The 21,967-nt window shown below is 42.4% G+C and overlaps 1 protein-coding gene across 18 annotated transcripts in view; it reads right to left on the reverse strand.

Moving 5' to 3' along the window:
• The window catches only part of Lrrc49 (leucine rich repeat containing 49), a 100,944-nt gene that overhangs the window by 57,924 nt on the left and 21,053 nt on the right, over positions 1–21,967 (reverse strand). For 12 of the 18 annotated variants that reach the window (NM_001311095.1, NM_001146046.1, NM_145616.4 and 9 more), the window contains 2 exons: positions 21,142–21,285; positions 4,333–4,394 (listed from right to left, as the gene is read on the reverse strand). In NM_001311095.1, the coding sequence (NP_001298024.1) occupies positions 4,333–4,394; positions 21,142–21,285 (206 nt within the window). The remainder of the gene's footprint in view (positions 1–4,332; positions 4,395–21,141; positions 21,286–21,967) is intronic. The other 6 variants (XM_030243994.1, XM_030243990.1, XM_030243989.1 and 3 more) reach the window with 1 other exon arrangement.

A 21,967-nucleotide genomic window follows, 5' to 3' on the forward strand; every position in this document is an offset into this window, starting at 1 on the left:
AGAAGCCCTTAAAGAGGAAACACAAAAATCCCCTTAAGCAGGCAAACACAATCAAACAGGCGAAGGAAAGGAACAAAACCATCTAGGATCTAATAATGGAACGAGAAACAATAATGAAATCACAAAGGGAGACAACCCTGGAGTTAGAAAACCTAGGAAAGAGATCAGGAGTCATAGATGCAAGGATCACCAACAGAATACAAGAGATAGAAGAGAAAATCTCAGGTGCAGAAGATACCATAGAAAATACTGACACAACAGTCAAAGAAAACAAATAAACAAACAAAAAAAAAGCAAAAAGCTCCTAGCCCAAAACATCCAGGAAATCCAGGACACAATGAGACCAAACCTAAGAATAATAGGTATAGAAGAGAGTGAAGACTCCCAACTTAAAGGATTCCCTGGTTGTGTCAGTAAATATCTTCAACAAAATTATAGAAGAAAACTTCCCTAACCTAAAGAATGAGATGCCCATGAACATACAAGAAGCCTACAGAACTCCAAATAGACTGGACAAGAAAAGAAATTCATCCTGTTATATAATAATCAAAACACCAAATGCACTAAACAAAAAAATTTAAAAGCAGTAAGGGAAAAAGGTCAAGTAACATATAAAGGCAGACCTATTAGAATTACACCAGACTTCTCACCAGGGACTATGAAAACTAGAAGATCCTGGGCAGATGTCATACGGACCCTAAGAAAACACAAATGCCAGCCCAGACTACTATACCCAGCAAAACTCTCAATCACCATAGACAGAGAAAAGAAGATATTCCATGACAAAACCAAACTTATACAATATCTTTCCACAAATCCAGCCTTACAAAAGATAATAGATGGAAAACACCAACACAAGGAGTGAAACTACACCCTAGAAGAAGCAAGAAAGTAATCTTTCAACAAACCCACACAAACATAATTCCACCTCTAACAAGAAAACTAACGGGAAGTAACAATCATTTTTCCTTAATATCTCTTAATATGAAAATTAATACTACCAACATATCCTAATCGATTGAAATTCAAAAATATGAGGAATTAGAAATTTGACAGCTGTCATTCCGTGGTCTCTCTAATTTGGTAATGGGAGAAATAGGTCCAATATTGTACAATCCATTTATACTTTCTGCTTGTTTATACATGACAGGGTCTTGCTGTGTGCCACATAACGGCCTTGGAATCATGCTTCTCCTATCTCAGCCTCTCTATTAGTAGGATTGTTGATTTGATGTTTTTACACTATACTATGCATGGTTTTCAGAACAGCTTACATAGTTCAAAATTATTTATACAGCCAAAAGAAATGTAGACAATTAATTTGGGAGGTGGCTTGTAAGAGAACAGCAAAGAGTAAGACTGAAGGTTTTGCTTGATATTTGTAATTATTGTATCATTTTTGAAGAAGAGGACTTTATAACTTACCCTTATTCTTTTTTTATAAGTTACTCTTATTCTAAGATGAATGCTTTTCAAAATCATCACAGCCAATGAGCTAGAATCTTACCCTTACCTAACGTCTGTGCCACCCTCCAAGCAGAACCATTCTTCATTGAAACAGTTGATGAATGACTTCATGGATAGACCATCTTAATACACATACCATTTCTTAAATGAATGTAACCTGTTCCCTGTGGGCTGGGAATGACAATAATCACTCAAGTCAAATAGCTTTGACCATAGCAAGAAATCTGTATCCAAAAATCGTGCCTACAACTCATTCTTTGGCACAGCAGAACTGTGCTTAGCTTAGCTACTATAGAGTTAAAATCCTTTGGTGATGTAAGGGACATTCAAGTACAGCCTTATTACAATGAACTCCAACGTGCAAAAACTGTTCTTATTTTGTGTTTGTACCACAGTAAGCCAAGATTTTAAGCTCTACTAAAAACAAAACAAACAAAAGACTTTATCTATTTTTGTTCATTAAAAAACCTAATAGTGATATATTATTTTAAAATATCATACAGTTAATATATTTGGAGTTATTTAAAATTTATATTGAGAAAAACATGTATTTTCAGTATTGCTGTAGACAAACATGTACATAAGACTGTTCAGTTGATTGTTGTTTTATATCAAACAACTTTTATAATACTCATTTTCATTGTTACCGTATTTTATACATTTTAAGAATGTGATAAAAAAACGAAAGGTATTACATAAAGGTTTTGAAAGGGGGGCTCTCCAGGAGGAGTTGGGGTACAAAAGGGAAAGAAGAATTTGATATAAGTCTTTTTACTCAAAATATGTTTTCAAATACAGATAAATTGAAATTAAAAAAAAAAGATTCCAACAACTTGGTGAAAACCTAAGCGGTCTTACAAGAGAAAGAAAGGGTCAATAGGTTTTCCCCTCTAAATGGCCATACACTGGCTCTCTTCATTTGCCAGATGCAGTTCACATCTCCACAGAGAGGACCAGAAGCTCCTATAAAATGGCCTTCCCTTTGTTGTTTCTCTCTGTGACCTCAGCTATCCAGGAACACAGGACTGGAAACCCTGACAGCTCTATTAACCAGAACGTGAGTCCAGAAGATGCAGAGTTGTCACTGAAGTAGTCTCTAGTGGCCAGCAGCACAGCTAACGGACATCCTCCTGTCTTAAGTAAAGTTCACACAAATGTTTTCAAGGCTATTTTTTCCTTCCCCAAACCTAATGCGTTCATGATACAAAACCTCTGGGTCACAGATATCAGTACAGAGCAACAGATTCATTTTGTCCCCAAAACATATCAGGTGGGAACACTAAAGAGACTCTAAAGCTCAGCAGCCTGTGGAGAAATACACAGATGGGTGGGGGAGTGCAGTTAAGGGTGGGGTGGGGAGTGGGCAGACCTTGAAGTGTTGTCTCACTTATTCTTAGGAAACCGTGCTTCATTTGTTTGTTTTCAAGGAAAAGAAATCCCACCAATCATATTTTGCAGGCTGGGTGACCCTCCCTTCCAAACTTTGAAAGAAAGCTCTCTAGTATATAAGCAACCAAACCAAACTCCTTATAAGCTCAAAGTTTAGGAGTTCAGAGAGCTTGTGTCCTGGGGCCAGGGAGCAACATAATCTATATATAAGCAAATATATGTCTCTTCAATTGCTCACACGAACAAGAAGGAACAAGTTCACCTGGGACTAGGGAAATCAAAGGGTTTGCAGCAGCTTAAACAGTGAGTGTTCTCTCTAGAGCTTTGTCAGTCATTAGGTAGAAATCTCCTAAAGAAAACCAATGTTAACAAAAAGAGCCACATTCCCCTTACACACACACACACACACACACACGCGCGCGCACACACGCACGCACAGGCACATGTACACGTACACACATACAAGCACACACGTGACAGCAGAGCAGTTAGAAAAGCATGGTGCAGGCTGAGAGAACCCAGAAAGTCCTACAGAAAACTTCCATGCCTCTCTATGGAGGAGAAAAGGGAGGATTGAAGGGCATTTCCTCTGAAATCCATCTCTCTAAAATGTTCACCATCTTGAGGTAACTGTTTTCTTTTAGAGACAGAGGATAGGAAAGTGGGGTTAAACTTAGATATGAGCCAGGAAGAGAAAGGATGTGACCAGAAAGATGCACAGAACCCCATAGTTTCTGGTCCTCAGGACCAGGTCCAGGAAGAGATGTGCTTTTAAACTTAATAGGTATCCTACACACATGCAAGTCCAGAGATCAGCCTTGAAGAGAAACCAAAGAACAGAGGGGAAGCCAAGTTCAGACAGAGGCAGAGGGAAGGAGATAGAAAGCCAGTAGGAAAGGAGGTCTTTCTGCACTGAGGGCTGGCCTCTGCCTCCACTTCATTCGCTAGCCTCCCACACTAACACTGGGCAACACATCATGCTATAAGGACGGCAAGCTAAATGTGTGCATTTGTGTATTCTCATGACCTTCTCAGCAGCACTCATTCTAAGCAGAAACTCACTTAGAAGGCAGGCACGGCCTAATTCCCATGCAGCTCAGTGACAAATATAGCCTGCTTCATCAAAACTGCTCAGTGGCGGTACAAATCGCAGACGATAATTTATGAAAGAAACTAATTCAACTAACTAAGGCAGTGGCTGTCAAACAAAGGACAGCAAATCCACACTGACAGCTCCATGCAGCCCACCAGCAGAACTAAAGAAAGGCCTACTCTGCTAACTGCATCATCTTTAGCAACAGAGGCAGAAAACACAAGAGCTTCCTTTTCCCAACAAAGAACTTTGTCATGGGCGGTCCCCCATTTTCAAATGTAAAATCTTTCAGGACAGTAAACCTCTCCCAGCATTGACAATCTCAGAGCATTAGAGCCCACACAGACAAGTTATCTATTAATGAGCTGGGAGTTGCCACCTACCTAGTTATATTGTTGAAGCTGAGGAAGAGGCGTTGGAGGCAGGGCAAATTATCCACATCTCTCTAGAAAATAACAGAAAGCAAAAATTTATCAGTTGAAAGAAAAAATATCGTATTAAAATGCCTTCTTGTTCAGCTGCTGGAAGATATTCATGTCTCTCCCCCTCCTGCAACCTCGCTACACCCTTCATCTCCTCTGGACTCGGAGAGCCATTCTTTGCTGCTGCAGAGCAGGCGAGTGGGAGGGTGTCAGCACATCCGCAGAGCAAGCTGCACCAGCGCTAGCAAGGTACAAAGCGGTGGAGGAAGCAGGGATCACTGCGGCTAGCTTCCTTCGAGCTCTCGGGAAGGATGCCAGGATGCTTCTTCAGCATTTACTGTAGCACAGGCAGTGTGATCCGGGCTTGCTCAAAGTCACTTTTCAAAAGGGCACACTCAAAAGCTTTTCAAACAATGGGGCAAATTTCAAAGCCATTTACCTCATTATTCTCAAACTGTTGGAAATAGATCACTCAGCTACAAGGACACAATACAGGGACAACCACTGCCAAACTAAAAGCACTATAAGGTCAGCTACAAATCTAGGCACAGAATAAAAGTTTAGACTGTATACTTTAACATATGCTAAAAAAATGTTCCTGCAGTATTTTTAAATGTTGCTCTTAGTCAATACTGAAAGATTTAGGCTCAGATGACTGAAAAAAAAATACATAATAAACACACTCAATTTCATTAGGCATAACAACAACAACAAACCCAAAACACAAAAACAATAAAAAAGCCTTCCAAAAGAACTGACAGAGTAGAGCAATAGCCTCTGCTAAGGAAGTAGAGCAATCTGACTTAATGTAGAAAAGACAGCACTTGAGGCGGCCGCAGGTGCAGCAGGAGGGTGGGCTGGCAGGTGGAGGGGGTTAACAGGGTGGAGGGCGGGTTAACAGGGTAGAGGGTGGGCTGTCAGGGTGGAGGGTGGACCATCAGGGTAGAGGGTGGGCCATCAGGGTGGAAGGTGGGCCGTCAGGTGGAGGGTAGGCCGTCAGGTGGAGGGTGGGCTGGCAGGATGGCTATACAGCCCCAGAGGCTGGGACAGGACATTCCAGACTTCAAGCGCTCTGCCACTTCCCATATAAAACCATTTCATTTCCAGTACAGTGTCTTCCTTCCCAGGCCTCTCTGGAAACACTGATCCATAAAGGTGAAGCAGTAGCTTCTATATCTTTCCATGGTACAAGTAAAAGTGTAGAAAACAGGACAGCAGACCAATCTCTCCCCCACGCCCATGAGTAGCGGGCTGTGTAAGTCGGCAAACTTCTACCATCATGTCTTACGCCACCTCTCTCTGACTTTCCCACAATTGAGAAGGAGGAGTGCAGGCTTCACAGGACCTACTTTCCCACAGAAAATGGCTGCTGCTTTCTTACCTCTCCAGAAACAAAAGTCAGAACTGACCTGAACGCCCTCTCTCCACTCTCTGACCCCAGACTCCTCCTGGATCTACCTGAGCACAAGCACTCTGGTACCCACTGGGGACTGGAGGCGCCGTGCAGCTCCTGAGAGTTACTGCAGTCTCACTCTTGTGTTTGAGTGTTTTGCCTTCCTGTATGTCCACAGAGCAGGGGCATGCCTCTTGCCTCTAAAGGCCAGAAAAAAAGCAATGCATCCCCAGAACTAGAGTTACAGCCAGTTATGAGTATCCAGCTGGGTGCTGAAAACTGAGTCCTCTAGCAAAGCAGCCAGTGCTCCTAACCAAAGCACGGTCTCTCCAGCCTCTTAAAACCTGTTTCTCTTTTTTATTATTACATATAAGTACACTGTAGCTGTCTTCAGACACACCAGAAGAGGGTGTTGGATCTCACTATCGACTGTTGCGAGCCACCATGTGGTTGCTGGGATTTGAACTCAGGACCTTCAGAAGAGCAGTCAATGCTCTTAACCGCTGAGCCATCTCGCCAGCCCCTCTTTTTTAAAATAAATATTTTTTAAACATCTTAATCTTCTTTTTCAGATCTTGTAAGTTGTTAAGTTTTGAAACTTAAATGTCATTGCATCATTTCCCCTTCCTTTTCCTCACCCCAGCATTATCATGGATCCTTCTCAGATTCATAGCTTCTTTTTCTTTAACTACTGTTACATACATATATTCTTAAATATAAAAATACAACTGGTTCGGCTGCTATAACGTTACTTGTATGTCTATGATTTCAGGGCTGACATGCGGTATTGGATTCCCTCGGGTGGCTGTCAGTAAATATCCTGCTTCGGAACCCAGACCAAGACTATGCTGAGGCTTTAAGCTGTGTTTTATCAGTAAGTTCTTCTGGTAGTAGGATCCATTCACCCAACTGCTTGGAACCAAGCTATGATTTAAGCATTTCAGAATGAAAGAGGAAAGAGAAATAGGGGTTGAGATTCTATAAGGATGCTCTCAGCCTTTTCCCTTTAAGGAAAAGACAACATGTTAATTTTATCATCAAGGACTCAACAGTCCTAGCACATCTTTTCTGGATGTAACTATTTCACAGGCAGAGCACTATTATATCACAGCTAGAATATTAATATACATAAGCATGAAAAGAAAATATTGATACCTACAGAAATATTTACAGGTCATATTATTAATCTGCTCATCACCTTATATTTATTGTACTTAAAACATGCTGGAAATCATATTCAACAGACTTCTGAAGTATGATTTAAGGCATTCAACATAGTTTTCACCAAACCCAGACACTATGGCAGATGCCGACAAGAGCTTGCTGACAGGAGCCTGATATAGCTGTCTCCTGAGAGGCTCTGCCAGTGCCTGACAAATACAGAAGTGGATGCTCACAGCCATCCATTGGACTGAGGGTCCCCAATGAAGGAGCTAGAGAAAGGACCCAAGGAGCTAAAGGGGTCTGAAGCCCCATAGGAGGAACAACAAGATGGACTAAGCAGTACCCCCAGAGCTCCTTGAGACTAAACCACCAATCAAAGAAAACACATGGTGGGACTTGAGGCTCTAGTTGCATATGTAGCAGAGGATGGCTTAGTCGGTCATGAATGAGAGGAGTGGCCCTAGGTCCTGTGAAGATTCTATGCCCCAGTATAGGGGAATGGCAGGGCCAGGAATGGGAGTGGGTAGGTTGGGGTGCAGGGGGAGGGAGGAGGGGAGAAGGAATTTTCAGAGGGGAAACTAGGAAAGGGGATAACATTTAAAATGTAAATAAAGAAAATATCTATCCAGGTGATGGTGGCGCACCCTTTAATCCCAGCACTTGGGAGGCAGAGACAGGCAGATTTCTGAGTTTGAGGCCAGCCTGGTCTACAAAGTGAGTTCCAGGACAGCCCGGGCTATACAGGGAAACCCTGTCTCGAAAAAAACAAAGAGAAAAAAAAAAAAAAAAAGAAGAAAGAAAGAAAAAAGAAATAAAAAGAAAAAAAGAAAATATCTAATAAAAAGATATGTATCAAAAATAGAGCTGATGGATCCAAGAGGGCTTGTTCTCATACATCAAATAGTTTGCTCTAGGGCACCCATGTTCTTTTTGCTGTGATCATGATTTGATATTAAATGTCTCCAAAATGTTTTTTCTCTGTATTGTAAAAAAAAAAAAAAAAAAAAAAAAAAAAAGAGCTGAATGAAATTGTGAACTTTGAGACTGATGAAAGGATTAGAAATCCTTATTTTTCTAAAAAATAACGACTTTACAGATAAAGAACTCATCTCATCTGCTCAACAGTGTTCTCCATATTCCCTAACTTTGTAAGTGAACTAAATGACTTAGCAATCTGCCTGTATGGACTGTCTATTACTCATGACTCAGCAATCTGCCTGTATAAAACACCCATTTCTCATGACTCAGCAATCTGCCTGTATAGAACATCCATTACTCATGACTCAGCAATCTGCCTGAATGGAATGTCTATTACTTGGGCTATTCTTAGTGGCTCTTCTTACAGAGAAATAAGGAGGAAGCAAGGTGAAGACACAGGGTGTGGCAATGCAGCAAACAGGACCAAGAAGACTGAAAGAAAACCATCTTTATTCTTGTTTCTGTTATTTTTTAAAAAGTCAGGATACAATATACTTAGCAGAAATTATTTCAGTTTGAAAAATTATAAATGGATGTATTGAGCATGTTTGAGAACAGAAAAAAGAGAAAAGAAAACAGAATTCCTTTTCATTAAAAGACTAAATTAATTCCAAGTTACCTGCTATAGCTTTCACTTTTCAACAGACACACATGTGTTACCCAAGGGCTGTGACTCCTAAGCCATCTATACACCATTCTAACCATACATTTATCAAGATGCCAGAAAGCCCAGGCAGCATCAGCTCATGCTTCTCAAAGGCATTCATAGTCTTAGCTGCTTTTCCTGTCCCCTACCCTTTCTATGGCAATTGACATCAATCAATCTAGCTGTACCCTGCTTTTCTGTAATCTCCCCCAGGAAGGCAGACTAGAAAGTGGGTGCTGATGCCAACTAGGGAGCTCCCCCTTAACCCTCTAGAAGCCCTGCTTTAACTGCTATGAGGAAAACGACTCAGTACCTCTATCTCACAATCAATGGCCTTCCTGTATTTGAATGTGTACCTGAAACCTACATCACAAGACAGGTCTAAAAACAAACAAACAAACAAACCAAAACTGACAGAAGTGTTGCCTGATGTGCAGACCTCTAAGCCTCCTAGCTAAGCTGTCAGGAAGACCCAGAGTCACTCAAGTTCCCCTGTGTCTGATTATCACAAGCCACCAACTTCTACAGAAAAAAATTACCATAGGAAGACAGGGCAGAAACACCAAGGTGCTAAGGCGGGGCAGAGAGAATTAACTCAATTCCGGCTGCAGACAGACGTCTACACTTAGAGCTTACAGGAGACATGAGGAAAACACGGCACCGGGAGTGATGGAGCTGGGGAGTCTGTGGAAAGTAAAAGGCAATTACTGAAAACTCGCTAGCTAAGACTGAAAATCAAATTAAATACAAGTTTGCGTTTTAAAGAGTTAATTTCAAGGTATAACCAGAGAAGCAATAAGGATGCAGAGATGCACCTGGGAGAACGACAATGACAGAAGTTATAAAGAGAGATTAAGATGTAAGCAATGTGATGAGATGGGCTGCATTATATTCTGAGGGCTTTAGTAAAAGAAAATTTCTTTATGAAAATGCAGATGCAAAATGTTCTCATAGGTGTGTTAATAAAAATTATGATTATCTTCAAATCTGCATAGCACCTGGAAAAAATAAAGATGGTGGACCTGTGATGGGGTAGCTGACCCCAGAGAAGTTTGAGTGGCAACTGAAGGAGTGCTTGTGGATTACTTACCATCTTCTCTACACAACATTCTTATGTCCTAAAAGGAAAGTTATAGACGATGGCCTAGTCGGCCATCATTGGTCTTGCAAACTTTATATGTCCTAGTACTGGGGAATGCCAGGGCCAAGAAGTGGGAGTGGGTGGGTAGGGGAGCAAGGTGGGGGGAGGGTATAGAGAACTTTCTGGATAGCATTTGAAATGTAAATGAAGAAAATATCTAATAGAAAATTGAAAAAACGGAAAGTTATACAAAGAAAATATGCTGCAAATGTCACAATATCATAAAGCATGATGAGTCTATGGGGAAATGCTTTGAGCACAGGGGTAGAACAGCGAATGGAAGAGAGAGCAACTCCAGAGAAGCTCATTGTAATTAGCACTTATTTTTATAAACATGACAGTTCATTTTCATAGGGAAATAGGTCTTTTCAGTAAAATATAGCCAAGAAAACAGACAGCCATATGTGGATAAAATGAACTCTCACCTATTATATCTCTCTCTCTCTCTCTCTCTCTCTCTCTCTTTTTTTTTTTTTTTTGGTTTTTTTTTGGTTTTTTTGAGACAGGGTTTCTCTGTATAGCCCTGGCTGTCCTGGAACTCACTCTGTAGACCAGGCTGGCCTCAAACTCAGAAATCCACCTGCCTCTGCCTCTCCCTAGTGCTGGGATTAAAGGTGTGGGCCACCACACCCAGCTCTTTTATTTATTTTTTCTTTTCTTTTTTCTTTCTTTTTTTTTTGGATCGCTTATTATCTTATAGCACACAAAAGTCAAAGATAGCTCAGAGTCTTGAAAGGAGCGATAAAGCTGTAAACCTTCTAGGAGGAACACTGGATAATACAGTCATGATCTGCAATGGGAAGAGTCCTCAGACAGGACACAGAAGACAGAGGGGGCAAGTTACAGATGATGCCATCAAGCCTGAAAGCTTCCACACACCGAAAGCTTTTTCCAAAAAGTGAAAAGAACAAGCCATGAAAAATGCACTCTCTGTAGACATCCAGACAGACACTGAGATAGAGAAACAGACAGACAGAGAGACAGAGACAGACAGAGAGAGAGAGGCAGAGGAGAGAGAGAGAGAGAGGAATCCAGACTGTCAGATAACTTATAACATCAATAGTCTAGACTTGTTCATTACAGATGATGGACAAGATGCTTGAAAGACACTCGATGCCTTTAACTCATCAAATAAATGCAAATCTAAAACGATAAGAATTATAGAAATGAATTACACAGATGCTCAGTGCCAACTGTTTCTGATAAATTTAGCATTTCCAATAAGTTCAGACAGTTTCTGATAAATTCAGACATTCACATTCCTTTGTTTCTACCTAAGAGAAATAGAGCTTTAGGTCTACTAAAATAAACAGATAAATAAAAATATGAACACTATCCATAGCAACTTTGTGCAAGCCAAAACAAACAAACAAAAACAAACCAGAAAGAAGATTGGAAAGCAAGCAAGCAAATGCTACGATGGCCTTTCCAGTGGAATCCAACCCAGAAATTAAAAAAACCTATAATAAACACACATTGATGACTGTCAAAAAGTTCAAGGAAGAATCTCTTCATGTACTCATGTGCTTTACAACGGCTCACAGCTAATGACTACACAGAGTATGATCTCAGTGTGAGCAGGCCACACCACCCAGGCTTACATGCAGGCTATGATGGCAATCCCATGACAAAACCACCTAAAACTATATTTTTAAGCAGGCATGACATGCATGACCTGCCATGACATGGTATGTGGTTGTACACAAAATTTATATAAAGTATCAATGTAGACAAAATTATCCAGAGACAGATATCAGAATACCCCTGGGGTACAGGCAGGACTGACTAGAAAAAGAGGTACAGGAGAACTTTCTGGAATAATAGGAACATTTCAGACATCTTGATCTGGCTGATAGTTAACAATAAAATAAAACACATTGAATTGTACAGCTAAGATGATATATTTTTATTGCACTTAGATTATAACTCAACCAAGTCTAGAGGAAAGTCCTCAGCAATGTGGGGACATGGAAGATACAGTATGCTATAGAAGTTCCTTCCTGTCTACAGCAACGTTCCCCAAGCAGTGACCACTCATTCTGTGTCTATAATATGCAGCAAATAAAGCAGAGCTGGGTAGGGGTGCTGCACCAAGCCTGACGACCTGATGGGGTGCTGCACCAAGCCTGACGACCTGAGTTCATGGGGTGCTGCACCAAGCCTGACGACCTGATGGGGTGCTGCACCAAGCCTGACGACCTGAGTTCATGGGGTGCTGCACCAAGCCTGACGACCTGAGTTCATGGGGTGCTGCACCAAGCCTGATGACCTGAGTTCAAGGGGTGCTGCACCAAGCCTGACGACCTGAGTTCATGGGGTGCTGCACCAAGCCTGACAACCTGAGTTCATGGGGTGCTGCACCAATCCTGACGACCTGAGTTCATGGGGTGCTGCACCAAGCCTGATGACCTGAGTTCAAGGGGTGCTGCACCAAGCCTGACGACCTGAGTTCATGGGGTGCTGTACCAATCCTGACGACCTGAGTTCAAGGGGTGCTGCACCAAGCCTGACGACCTGAGTTCATGGGGTGCTGCACCAATCCTGACGACCTGAGTTCATGGGGTGCTGCACCAAGCCTGATGACCTGAGTTCAAGGGGTGCTGCACCAAGCCTGACGACCTGAGTTCAAGGGGTGCTGCACCAAGCCTGATGACCTGAGTTCAAGGGGTGCTGCACCAAGCCTGACGACCTGAGTTCATGGGGTGCTGCACCAATCCTGACGACCTGAGTTCATGGGGTGCTGCACCAAGCCTGATGACCTGAGTTCAAGGGGTGCTGCACCAAGCCTGACGACCTGAGTTCATGGGGTGCTGTACCAATCCTGACGACCTGAGTTCAAGGGGTGCTGCACCAAGCCTGACGACCTGAGTTCATGGGGTGCTCCACCAAGCCTGATGACCTGAGTTGGTCTCACTGAACTTAAAGCTCACTGCTGGGGCTGGACAGACTTGACAGAGAACTTCCAAGATCTGCTTGTCTCTTTCCCACAATGCTGGATTACAGTGCGATGTCAGAAGAGATCTGACTCTTGCCAAATTATTCTCTGACCTCTACAGCCATGTGGGGACATGACTTCCCCTCCCTGGCCTCACAAAACAAGAATCAATCAATAAATAAATGAATAAGTAAATAAAGCAAAATATGAACTATTGACACGGCTTCTTACTTTGAAACTTCTTTTATCCATTCAGGGGTTGCTCAGTTTCTCCTCCTTCCCTCTGCACTGTTTGGCAGGGCCCAGGCAGCCTCTCTGAGCCTAGCTCAGTGGTAGCATAGCACACAGCGCCATGAATACATAGCTGTGCTCCTTTTGCTACAGTCAGTGCTTAACTATTAGAGTAGATGGAAGTGCAATCATCTCCTGGGAACCCATCTATCCCACTAGCTTAGGTTCTCACTGATATAGTCCTGTCCCTTCTGAAATAAGGGTAATGTTCCATTTATGCAGACCACTAGCCTGTTACTTTGGATACTGTTGCTCAGTGTGGGCTTGCCTAACGTGTCCTGGTCATTAGAGTAAGCTCATGTGCTCTTGGGAGAGCCGTCACAGAAGGAAAGCTGAGCTCTCAGCACTGAAGGAAGGAGTCATGAAGAATGCACAGCTCCTTAAAAACAAATACAGACTGAGACTTTGTATTAAGTTGGAGAATGTAAGTCACGATGCTGCTCCTGCTTACTGTGTATATTTGGGTTTAGACCCATGAATACACACAGCACATGCTCCTACAATATTGCCTAATAAAGTTGGAAGTCATCAAGAGCACTAACACATAACAATGAAAGGGACAATCTGTCAGGAAGAAATATCAATTGCAAAGTTATAATGTCTAGAACATAACTTCAAAATATTGACCATGTATTAGACATGTATGCTGACATGCTAGGCAATATAACAATATAACAAACTTCATAAAACTGATCCATATACATTAAACATAAAGCACTTAAATTAGAAAAGACAGCTATGATAAAATGAATAAGGAAATCACATGTTTCAAAAACTAAAAATACACTCCAGAGGCTTAGGAAGAGGTCTAGTGGTAATCACTTGCTATAAAAGCAATCTCTAGCATCCATGTAGGAATCAGATATTCTATGCACACCTGTAACCCAGCACTGCAGGGTAGAAACAAGATGATCCTGGAAGTTCTCTGTCAAGTCTATCTAGCTGAAGCAGTGAGCTTCAAGTTCAGTGAGAGATCCTATCTCAAAACCCAGGATGGAAAGTGACAGGGAAAGACATAATATCCTCCCCTGGCCTTTGCATGCTCACCCCATCTCCATACTTCTCCAATATATATATGTATATATGTGTGTGTATATGTATATATGTGTATATACATATATATATATATATATATTCCCCTCAAACCACATGCAGTTCAAAACCTAGAGCTTAGAAAATCCTTTGAGACCCAGATAGAACTGTCTCTTGTGAGACTATGCCAGGGCGCCTAGCAAACACAGACGTGGATGCTCACAGTCAGCTATTATCCAATATCACAGGGCCCCCAATGGAGGAGCTAGAGAGGGTACCCAAGGAGCTGAAAGGATCTGCAATCCTATAGGTGGAACAACAATATGAACTAACCAGTACCCCCCTGGAGCTCGTGTCTCTAGCTGCATATGAATCAGAAAATGGCCTAGTCGGCCATCAGTGGAAAGAGAGGCCCATTAGTCCTGCAAACTTTATATGCCTCAGTACAGGAGAACAACAGGGCCAAGAAGTGGGAGTGGGTGGGTGGGGGAGTGGGTGGGGGAGCATGTGGGGGACTTTTGGGATAGCATTGGAAATGTAAATGAAATAAATACACAATTAAAAAAAAAGAAAAGAAAAAAAAGAAAATCCTTTGATTTAAATGATAGTGCTAAGAAAGAGCCACGGGGCTGGAGGAGTGCTTGCCTAGCATGTTGAGCTTCATGGGTTCATCCCCAGCACTGGGGGGAAAGATGATTTCATCCATTTCATTTTTTAATTAAAAAATATTTATAGTGTAAACATGTGTGTTCATGCATACATGTGTACCTGTGTATGCATGTGTGCAAGCATCCTTGGAATTTAGTTTTACTCCAGAAAACATGAAAATCATCACTTCAAAACAATCATATTGCTTGATGTAGGATTCTTCCTGCATGGTGCTCCATACAAGGTCGGCCTCCAACAACAGATATGAAGGCCTTGGCCCTGGCCTACAGACATGAGGACTGCAGGTTTTAGGCCCATCTGGGCAAGACAGGAAAACCCTGTCTGAGAACCCTGCTCCTCCTGCTAGCAATGATGGTGACCAAGACTACAAAATTCAAGATCTGTAGTCAGAAAACAAAGGTGACTTTTGGAAAGAAGCTATATCTATAAATGTTAAAAATTATAAAAATAAATACTAAAAACTAAAATATCGTGTCTAGAACAAGAAAATAACAAAGAACAAGAGAGGTGATGGAAAAATCAACAAAATTATGTTTTTAAAGGCTACAAAGAGGTTCTGCAAAACCCAAAAGCAGATTATTTGAAAGTATTAAAATAAACAATATTCATCAAGAAAAAAATCCTAAGTAAACATTATAAGTAGTGGCAATGGGGGCAGACATACAGATCAAAATGAAAACAACTAAAACACGTGTCCTCATAGTATAAGAAAATTATCAAAACAGCAAGACTCCACCCAGTCAAAGTCAAACACACCCAGACATTTTCCAACTAACTTCCACTAAATGGCTGAGGAAGACATTATCTTTACCTCCCATCTGGAGATTTCTAAGTATAGAAGCACACTGGGAAATCAAAGGATATGAGTGTGGGCCCTCTGCAATCTGTCTGCGGTGGGCAGAGCATCATAACATCAGAAATGTAAGAGGAAAAGGACTTATGGGTCATGTCATATAGTGTAGACATAGCTATTACCAACAACCTCAGCAAAAGTCTTCAGGACTGTGCACTAAGCCAGCCAATGAATGTAGCCTGAATGTGTGCATCCTTGGAATGAGTTCTTTCCAACAAACATGAAGATCAATATACACTTCAAAACAACCCTATGTTTGATGCAGAATTCTTCCTGCACAGAGCTCCATACAAGGCCTGCCTCCAATAACAATAGCTAGATGCAGTACATTTTCTTTAAAATAGAGAATAATCCAAGAATCCACCTGCTCTTTTGCTTCAGCCTCATGCTAAAGGTTTTTCTAGCCCAGTGGAAAACAGAGCCATCAAACTCAGAGTCTAGTGAGAGGCCTTCACTTGATGGCTCCTTCTACACATCTTCACATGACAGAGGGGCAGCAGGCTTTCCTTCCCTGCCTCTCAAACCTTTCACACTGGTAACAAGGCCTCAATATAAATTTTGGTGGGAGACAAGCATGCCAACATACAGTAAATATATAATGTTTAGTAGGAAACTGCTATTATTTGTTTAGGAAAAAAAAACAACCACCAGTTGAAGTTTTGTCTTTTACTGTATATTGTAATGCAAAGTGCTGGCCTCCAACATCTGGAGTCTGCACAAAGCCCAAGGGACCCTCAGTTAATTAACCCAGTTAATTCTGATTGGTGAATAAAGATGCCAGAAGCCAATAGTTGGGGGGAAGAGACATAGGAGGGGGTTAGGTTTCCTGGGCTACAGACTGTGAGGAAGGAAGAGGAGAAGTGGCCATGGGTTAGAAAAGAGGTACAGGAGAGAGGGAGAGAGAGAAGAAGAGAAGAGACCATCATGGAAGAAGAACAACATGTAGGAGGGAGAAGGAGAGCTGCCATGGCCGCTGAGCCAAGAGGGCTGCCCAATGGGGTGAAGAGCAGGCAAGATGGAACCTAGAAATTAGTGGAGTTATCGGTAGGAAAGTGGATTCTAACAGCATGGAGGTTAGGCAGTGGCCCAGCTAAAATGCTGCTTAAGGCATATTAAAATATAAAGACTGTGTGTGTGTTTCATCCCGGAACATAAATGGTCAAAAGTGAAAAGAAACCCTGTGCTCGGATGTATTAATATTTTTTACTATAACCACCAAAAACCCCATTTAAATAGAACACCCACTTAGATAATTTACAGACATACTAATAGAATAAGTGATCAGAGCAAGATTGTTATAGATAACATCAATGAACCAACATCAAAGATGATTCCACATGTTACCAACAGTATCAAATCAATTTCTTAATAAAATTTCAAAACAAAAAGCATGTCAGCTATCTGTGGAGTTTCAAGACAGCTGACATAAGTAGTTTTACATCTAATGGTTTCTGTGCTGCCTTCCACAGATAGCTACCTGGTGTGCACGCCTCTGGAGGAGACTATTTCTCAGTCTAGTCCCAGCATTCCCCGGTTGCCTCTAGTTCTTTGGCTAGAGTTGAGGACTCGGAGTTTTCCATGTCTGCTCTGTTATGCCTATTGTTCAGCTCATGTTTGAGCAGTCGTATTGGCGAGACTTTATGGGTGTAACTTCTGACATTACTAGAAGACACAGTCTCACAGCAAACTCTCTGATCCTATTTCATATAATCTTCCTGCCTCCTCTCCCACGGAAAATAATCTTTTTAAAAGAAGGCAGCAGGAAGCAAAGAACCAATTTCTCATTGGTCAAGAAACAAGTTGAATGGCTGAGGATACCAGAATAAATTCAGAGCAATGTTTTTAATGAGATAGAAAAGAACAGATGAGGAGAGAACGTGGTAGTTCTTGGAAGAGGCAGGCGTGCTTCATTCTCCGTACTGGCCATGTGGACATGTGTGGAACAGCCACGCTTCAGTGATGATTTATTATTATAGAAAGTTACAAAGCCTTTAAAGTGCTGTCTTAAGAGAAGCCTCCACACACATGCACAAAGTATGGACTATTTGTGCCATGTGAAATAATGAAAAATTATAAATAATATGATTGTTCAGGATGGAATCATAACCATAAGATGGAATACTATATAGCTGCCAAAATTAGCAAACTAGAGTTAGAGGTATTAAAGTGGATGACTTTCAAGGCATGGTGTCAATAAAAGCAGACTTCAGAAGACACGTACTCTGAGTCAATGCCATGCACGAAGCACTCAAAAGCATAAAAACCTATTCCTATGTGTTTTTTAGAAATTTTTTAAAAATGTCCTAAGTGGAGCCGGGAGGGGGCTTGGTGGTGCAGCTGTGACTAGGGTGTGTAAAGCCCTGGGGCTGATCCCTAGCACTGAAGAGAAAGGGAGACAGAAAGAGAAGTGTGGAGAGTAGGCAACACCCGACTCAGAAGCAAGGCTACTTCTGTGAAGGCAGAGAGGCACAGAAGGGAACCTAAGGTCTGGGCTGTGCTCCAAAGAGTCTCCTTTATTAAGCTGTCTGAGAGCTCCCAACGCTGATGGTGTTGCCAGTTATGAGGGGTGGTTTTGATTGTTTTCCTTGAAGCAGAGCCTCACTCTAGCTCATGCTGAGCTGGAACCCATGTAGCCTAGGCTGGAACCCATGTAGCCTAGGCTGGACTTAAACTCATGGTAGACTGCCTGCTTCTTCAGCCTCCTGACAGTTGGGAGTACAGGCCTGAGCACCACACCCAAGCTTTCAAAAGGAACAGCATCATGGAAACAAAAAAGATATTTAGCTTGACACTGACCCACTTTCCAAGAAAAGACTGGCAAAGAACATGAGTCCTGACACTGAGTGCATGAGAGGTCCCTGTTCATAGGTAAAGCATTTCCTTCCCAGGGCTGAATAAAAATATTGTTTCAATATGAGTAAATTCTCAGAAAGTTACCAGCTGAAGGGCTCAGGGTTGATCAGAGGCAGAGTATTTGCCTAAAGGTTACCAGACAGGGCTGGAGAGGTGGCCGAGTGGCTAACAACATGTACTGTACTTTCAGAGGACATGGTTCAGTTCTAAGCACCCATATCAGACAGCTCACAACCACCCTAAGTCCTACTCCAGAGATGCGATGCCTCTGGACTCCTTAGGCATGTGTACCCACACTTAAAATTAATAATAATAAAAAAGTCTTTAAGATCACTAGCCAATAAAGAGTTAAAAATAAAGATATGGTGGTGCACACCTGTAACCTCAGTACTTGGGATGTGGAAGCTGGAGCGTTAGGGGGTCAGTCCTTGGCTATCGAGAGAATTTAAGGCCATCATGGGCTCCATGAGACCATGACTTATCCCAAACCTCCCACCCTCCCAAAGAAAGAAGTATGATAACTGACCCTAAGGAAAAGAAAAGATGAAGAAAAAATATGTATCCTCAGTTTTTAAAGTCTTTTGGATTTTTAAAGCAAAGGTTGCATACCAGGGCATGGAAGCTCACCACTGGGATCCTAGCACTCAGCAGGCACAGGTAGGTAGAGCCATGTGATCCCCAGGCCAGCCAGAGCCATACAGGAAGACCCACTGCCAATCAACAAATAAGGTTAAAGAACCCTGTTACCTACCTGAAATGGTAGAGGATCCTTTAGAATTGACTTAAACTTGGAGCTAAACTACACCCTACTCACTCCTAAATGCATATTCAACTTCCTGTGTTACATGCACTGCATTTATCACTATGGAGGGTATATGTATGCTACTGTTGTCTTTTTAGGTTTCATAAATGGATACAATTTCCCTTCTAGAAGACACTGCTGCTGCCTCAGCTCCACAGTGACAAGCAGAGATGACATTCACCCGGCAGTTTGGTGACTCCCTGCATGAGCAGCATGTGCTTTCAAAGGGAAGCCAAAACCCAAGAGGCGCACGCCAACCCAAGAGGAGCACGCCAACCCAAGAGGAGCAGCCAACCCAAGAGGAGCACGCCAACCCAAGAGGAGCACGCCAACCCAAGAGGAGCACGCCAACCCAAGAGGAGCAGCCAACCCAAGAGGAGCAGCCAGGTCAGCAGATTTCTGCCCCCACCGAGCGAGCTCTTTGGACGCTTCCCAGCGCCAGGATCCTGAGGACACACAAAGTCCTGACTGAGCAGCTTGCAAAGATTCAGCAACACAACAACGTAATCCAGTCTGAAAGCTTTGAAAACTAATAGCCCCACGATACCACTCTCTCCAACATGGGGAGGACTTGACAACTTCAATATTCATCCAATATGGAGAGGACCTTGTATAACTCAAAAACTGTGTGATACATCCGTGTCTTGGGAAAGGTTCTGAAAGTCTCTTCCCTCCCAGAAGACAAAGGTGCTATCTGCCTTAGACCTTCTGGGAAAAGAGAAAGTGAAACCGATCTGTAAGAGAAAGCCTGGGAACAAGACATCATCTGTTCCTCACATCTGCATTCCAGAGAGCACACTCAACTCTACTCAGGAAGGGCTTCTGTTAGGATGTGCCTTTAGAAGTGCGTGAATGACATCAGGGTTCCGCAGTGTTGAAACAAAGGAAACTTTTCAAATGATGATGAAGCCGAGTGCACTTAGCTGGATCATAGCCTAAAGCTGGAGTTGTGGTTTTAGTACCAGCCACCTATGTATCCATATATTAAGGCCTCTGTATTAGAATACTATTTAGTTGCCGGTTTCCAGCAAAAGCATCAAGTCCTTCTACAGGGTGCAAGAAGGGGAAGGATGAGGTGAATGCTGGGAACTGAGCCCCGTTCCTGCCGCCACAGCAGAGGAGCCTACACTCCCATCATGGAATGAGGAGGAAAGCATCACATGACTTAAGCCTCACTGTTATAACTCAGTTATAACACAGTTATAACAGTTATAACTCACTGTTATAACACACTGTTATAACACAGTTATAACACAGCACAACAGTCAGTCAAGTGCAGTGGTTCTCAGCCTTCCTAACGCTGGGATCCTTCAGTACAGTTCCTCATGTTGTAGTAATCCCCAACCATAACATTAGATTGTCACTTCATAAGTGCAATTGTACTACTGTTATGAATGGTAATGCAAATGTTTGCACTTCCTGATGTCACAGGTGACTCCTGGGGAAGGGCCATTTGCCCTTCAAAGGGGTCAAGACCCACAGGTTGAGAACCATACTGCTTAAGTGATGACAATATCTCTTTTCCCATTCTGTTTACACGCTAAGGTGTTGCTACGTACTTCTTTAAAGTCAGCAAGCACAAAAAGACACAAATGACAAGCCCAGTTACTTCATTCTAGACAAATCTGAACTGAGATCCAGAGAGTGCCAGTGTTTCACCCAGGGTCACACAACTGATTAAAGGTGAAGTAGCTGAGAGCAGAACCGGCCTCTGCAGCCCTGGGTACTCTTCTGTTTATATCAAGAGGCATCCTTAGAACTGCCAAAAGATGCTCATGTGGACCTCTCCATCTGCACTCTCTCATGGGAACAACAATCCCTCAGCTGTCACTCACCAACAGCCTTTGTCATCCTTTCTAATTCAGTGCTCAGGACAAAGGGATGAGGACTCAGTGACTGCGTGCAGCAGCTGCTTTACTGAGGGGTAACACTCACACCACGTAAGACACTGCACATCTGCATCACTTCCTCTGCAGAGAAGCAGAGCTCATCTGGAGTCCACTGTGTACTCACCACAAAGGTGATCTGGTTGTGCCGAAGGTTAAGTTCCGTTAGTGAATCCAGGCCGTTGAGATTGTCAACATGACTCAAGAGATTCCTGGCAAGGTTTAGAACTCTCAAATCACACAAATGATTAACATTTTCAATTTTGGTAATCTGTTAAAAAAGAAAAAAAAAAAAAGGGAACATGATTAGCATATACATGTTACAAAACTCCAAAAGTAAAATATTCAAGTCACCAGATTTAGAGCAAATTTATATTAAGTGTCTTATGCTGCAAGTCTTATGAAGTCATTTAACTAGTTAATATTAGCTAAGGCTCCTAGCTGATAATTTAATTATGAGAAACATATCAAGTAAATTTCCCTTTGGAGCTGCTCTAAGGCTGTAGGGTCCCAGGCCTACACACTACCTGTCCTAGAGACAACTCTGACCCCAAGCCACAGGCTCACAATGCTTTGCCAAGGCAAATCAAGCTTCTCTGAGCACAAGCAAAGAACAGGACTTGAGAGCAGGGAAGAGTCTGAATGGGAAAATCAAAGGAACTAGGGGCCCTGTGGGAGGAAAGATGGACTCTGTAACGGGAGTACTTAGGACAGGAGACGGCGCTCAGTCAGGGTGCAATGGTGGGCACTGGCCTGTAGGACAAAAGAACTTAGCTTATGGAAGCCACACAAGCACAGAAGTTATTTCTTGGCCAACACAGCACAGCAGGATGGATGTTTCCAACATAGGGTGGGGAGGGAACTCATCAACCTTCATAGGCCACCCTTAAACAGTGAAGCACTCGTGCAGCACTTTTCATTAAGGGGACATATTTCAGGGACTAGAGAGACCC

The sequence above is a fragment of the Mus musculus genome, chromosome 9 (assembly GCF_000001635.26).
Source record: "Mus musculus strain C57BL/6J chromosome 9, GRCm38.p6 C57BL/6J".
NCBI classification, from domain to species: Eukaryota; Metazoa; Chordata; class Mammalia; order Rodentia; family Muridae; genus Mus; species Mus musculus.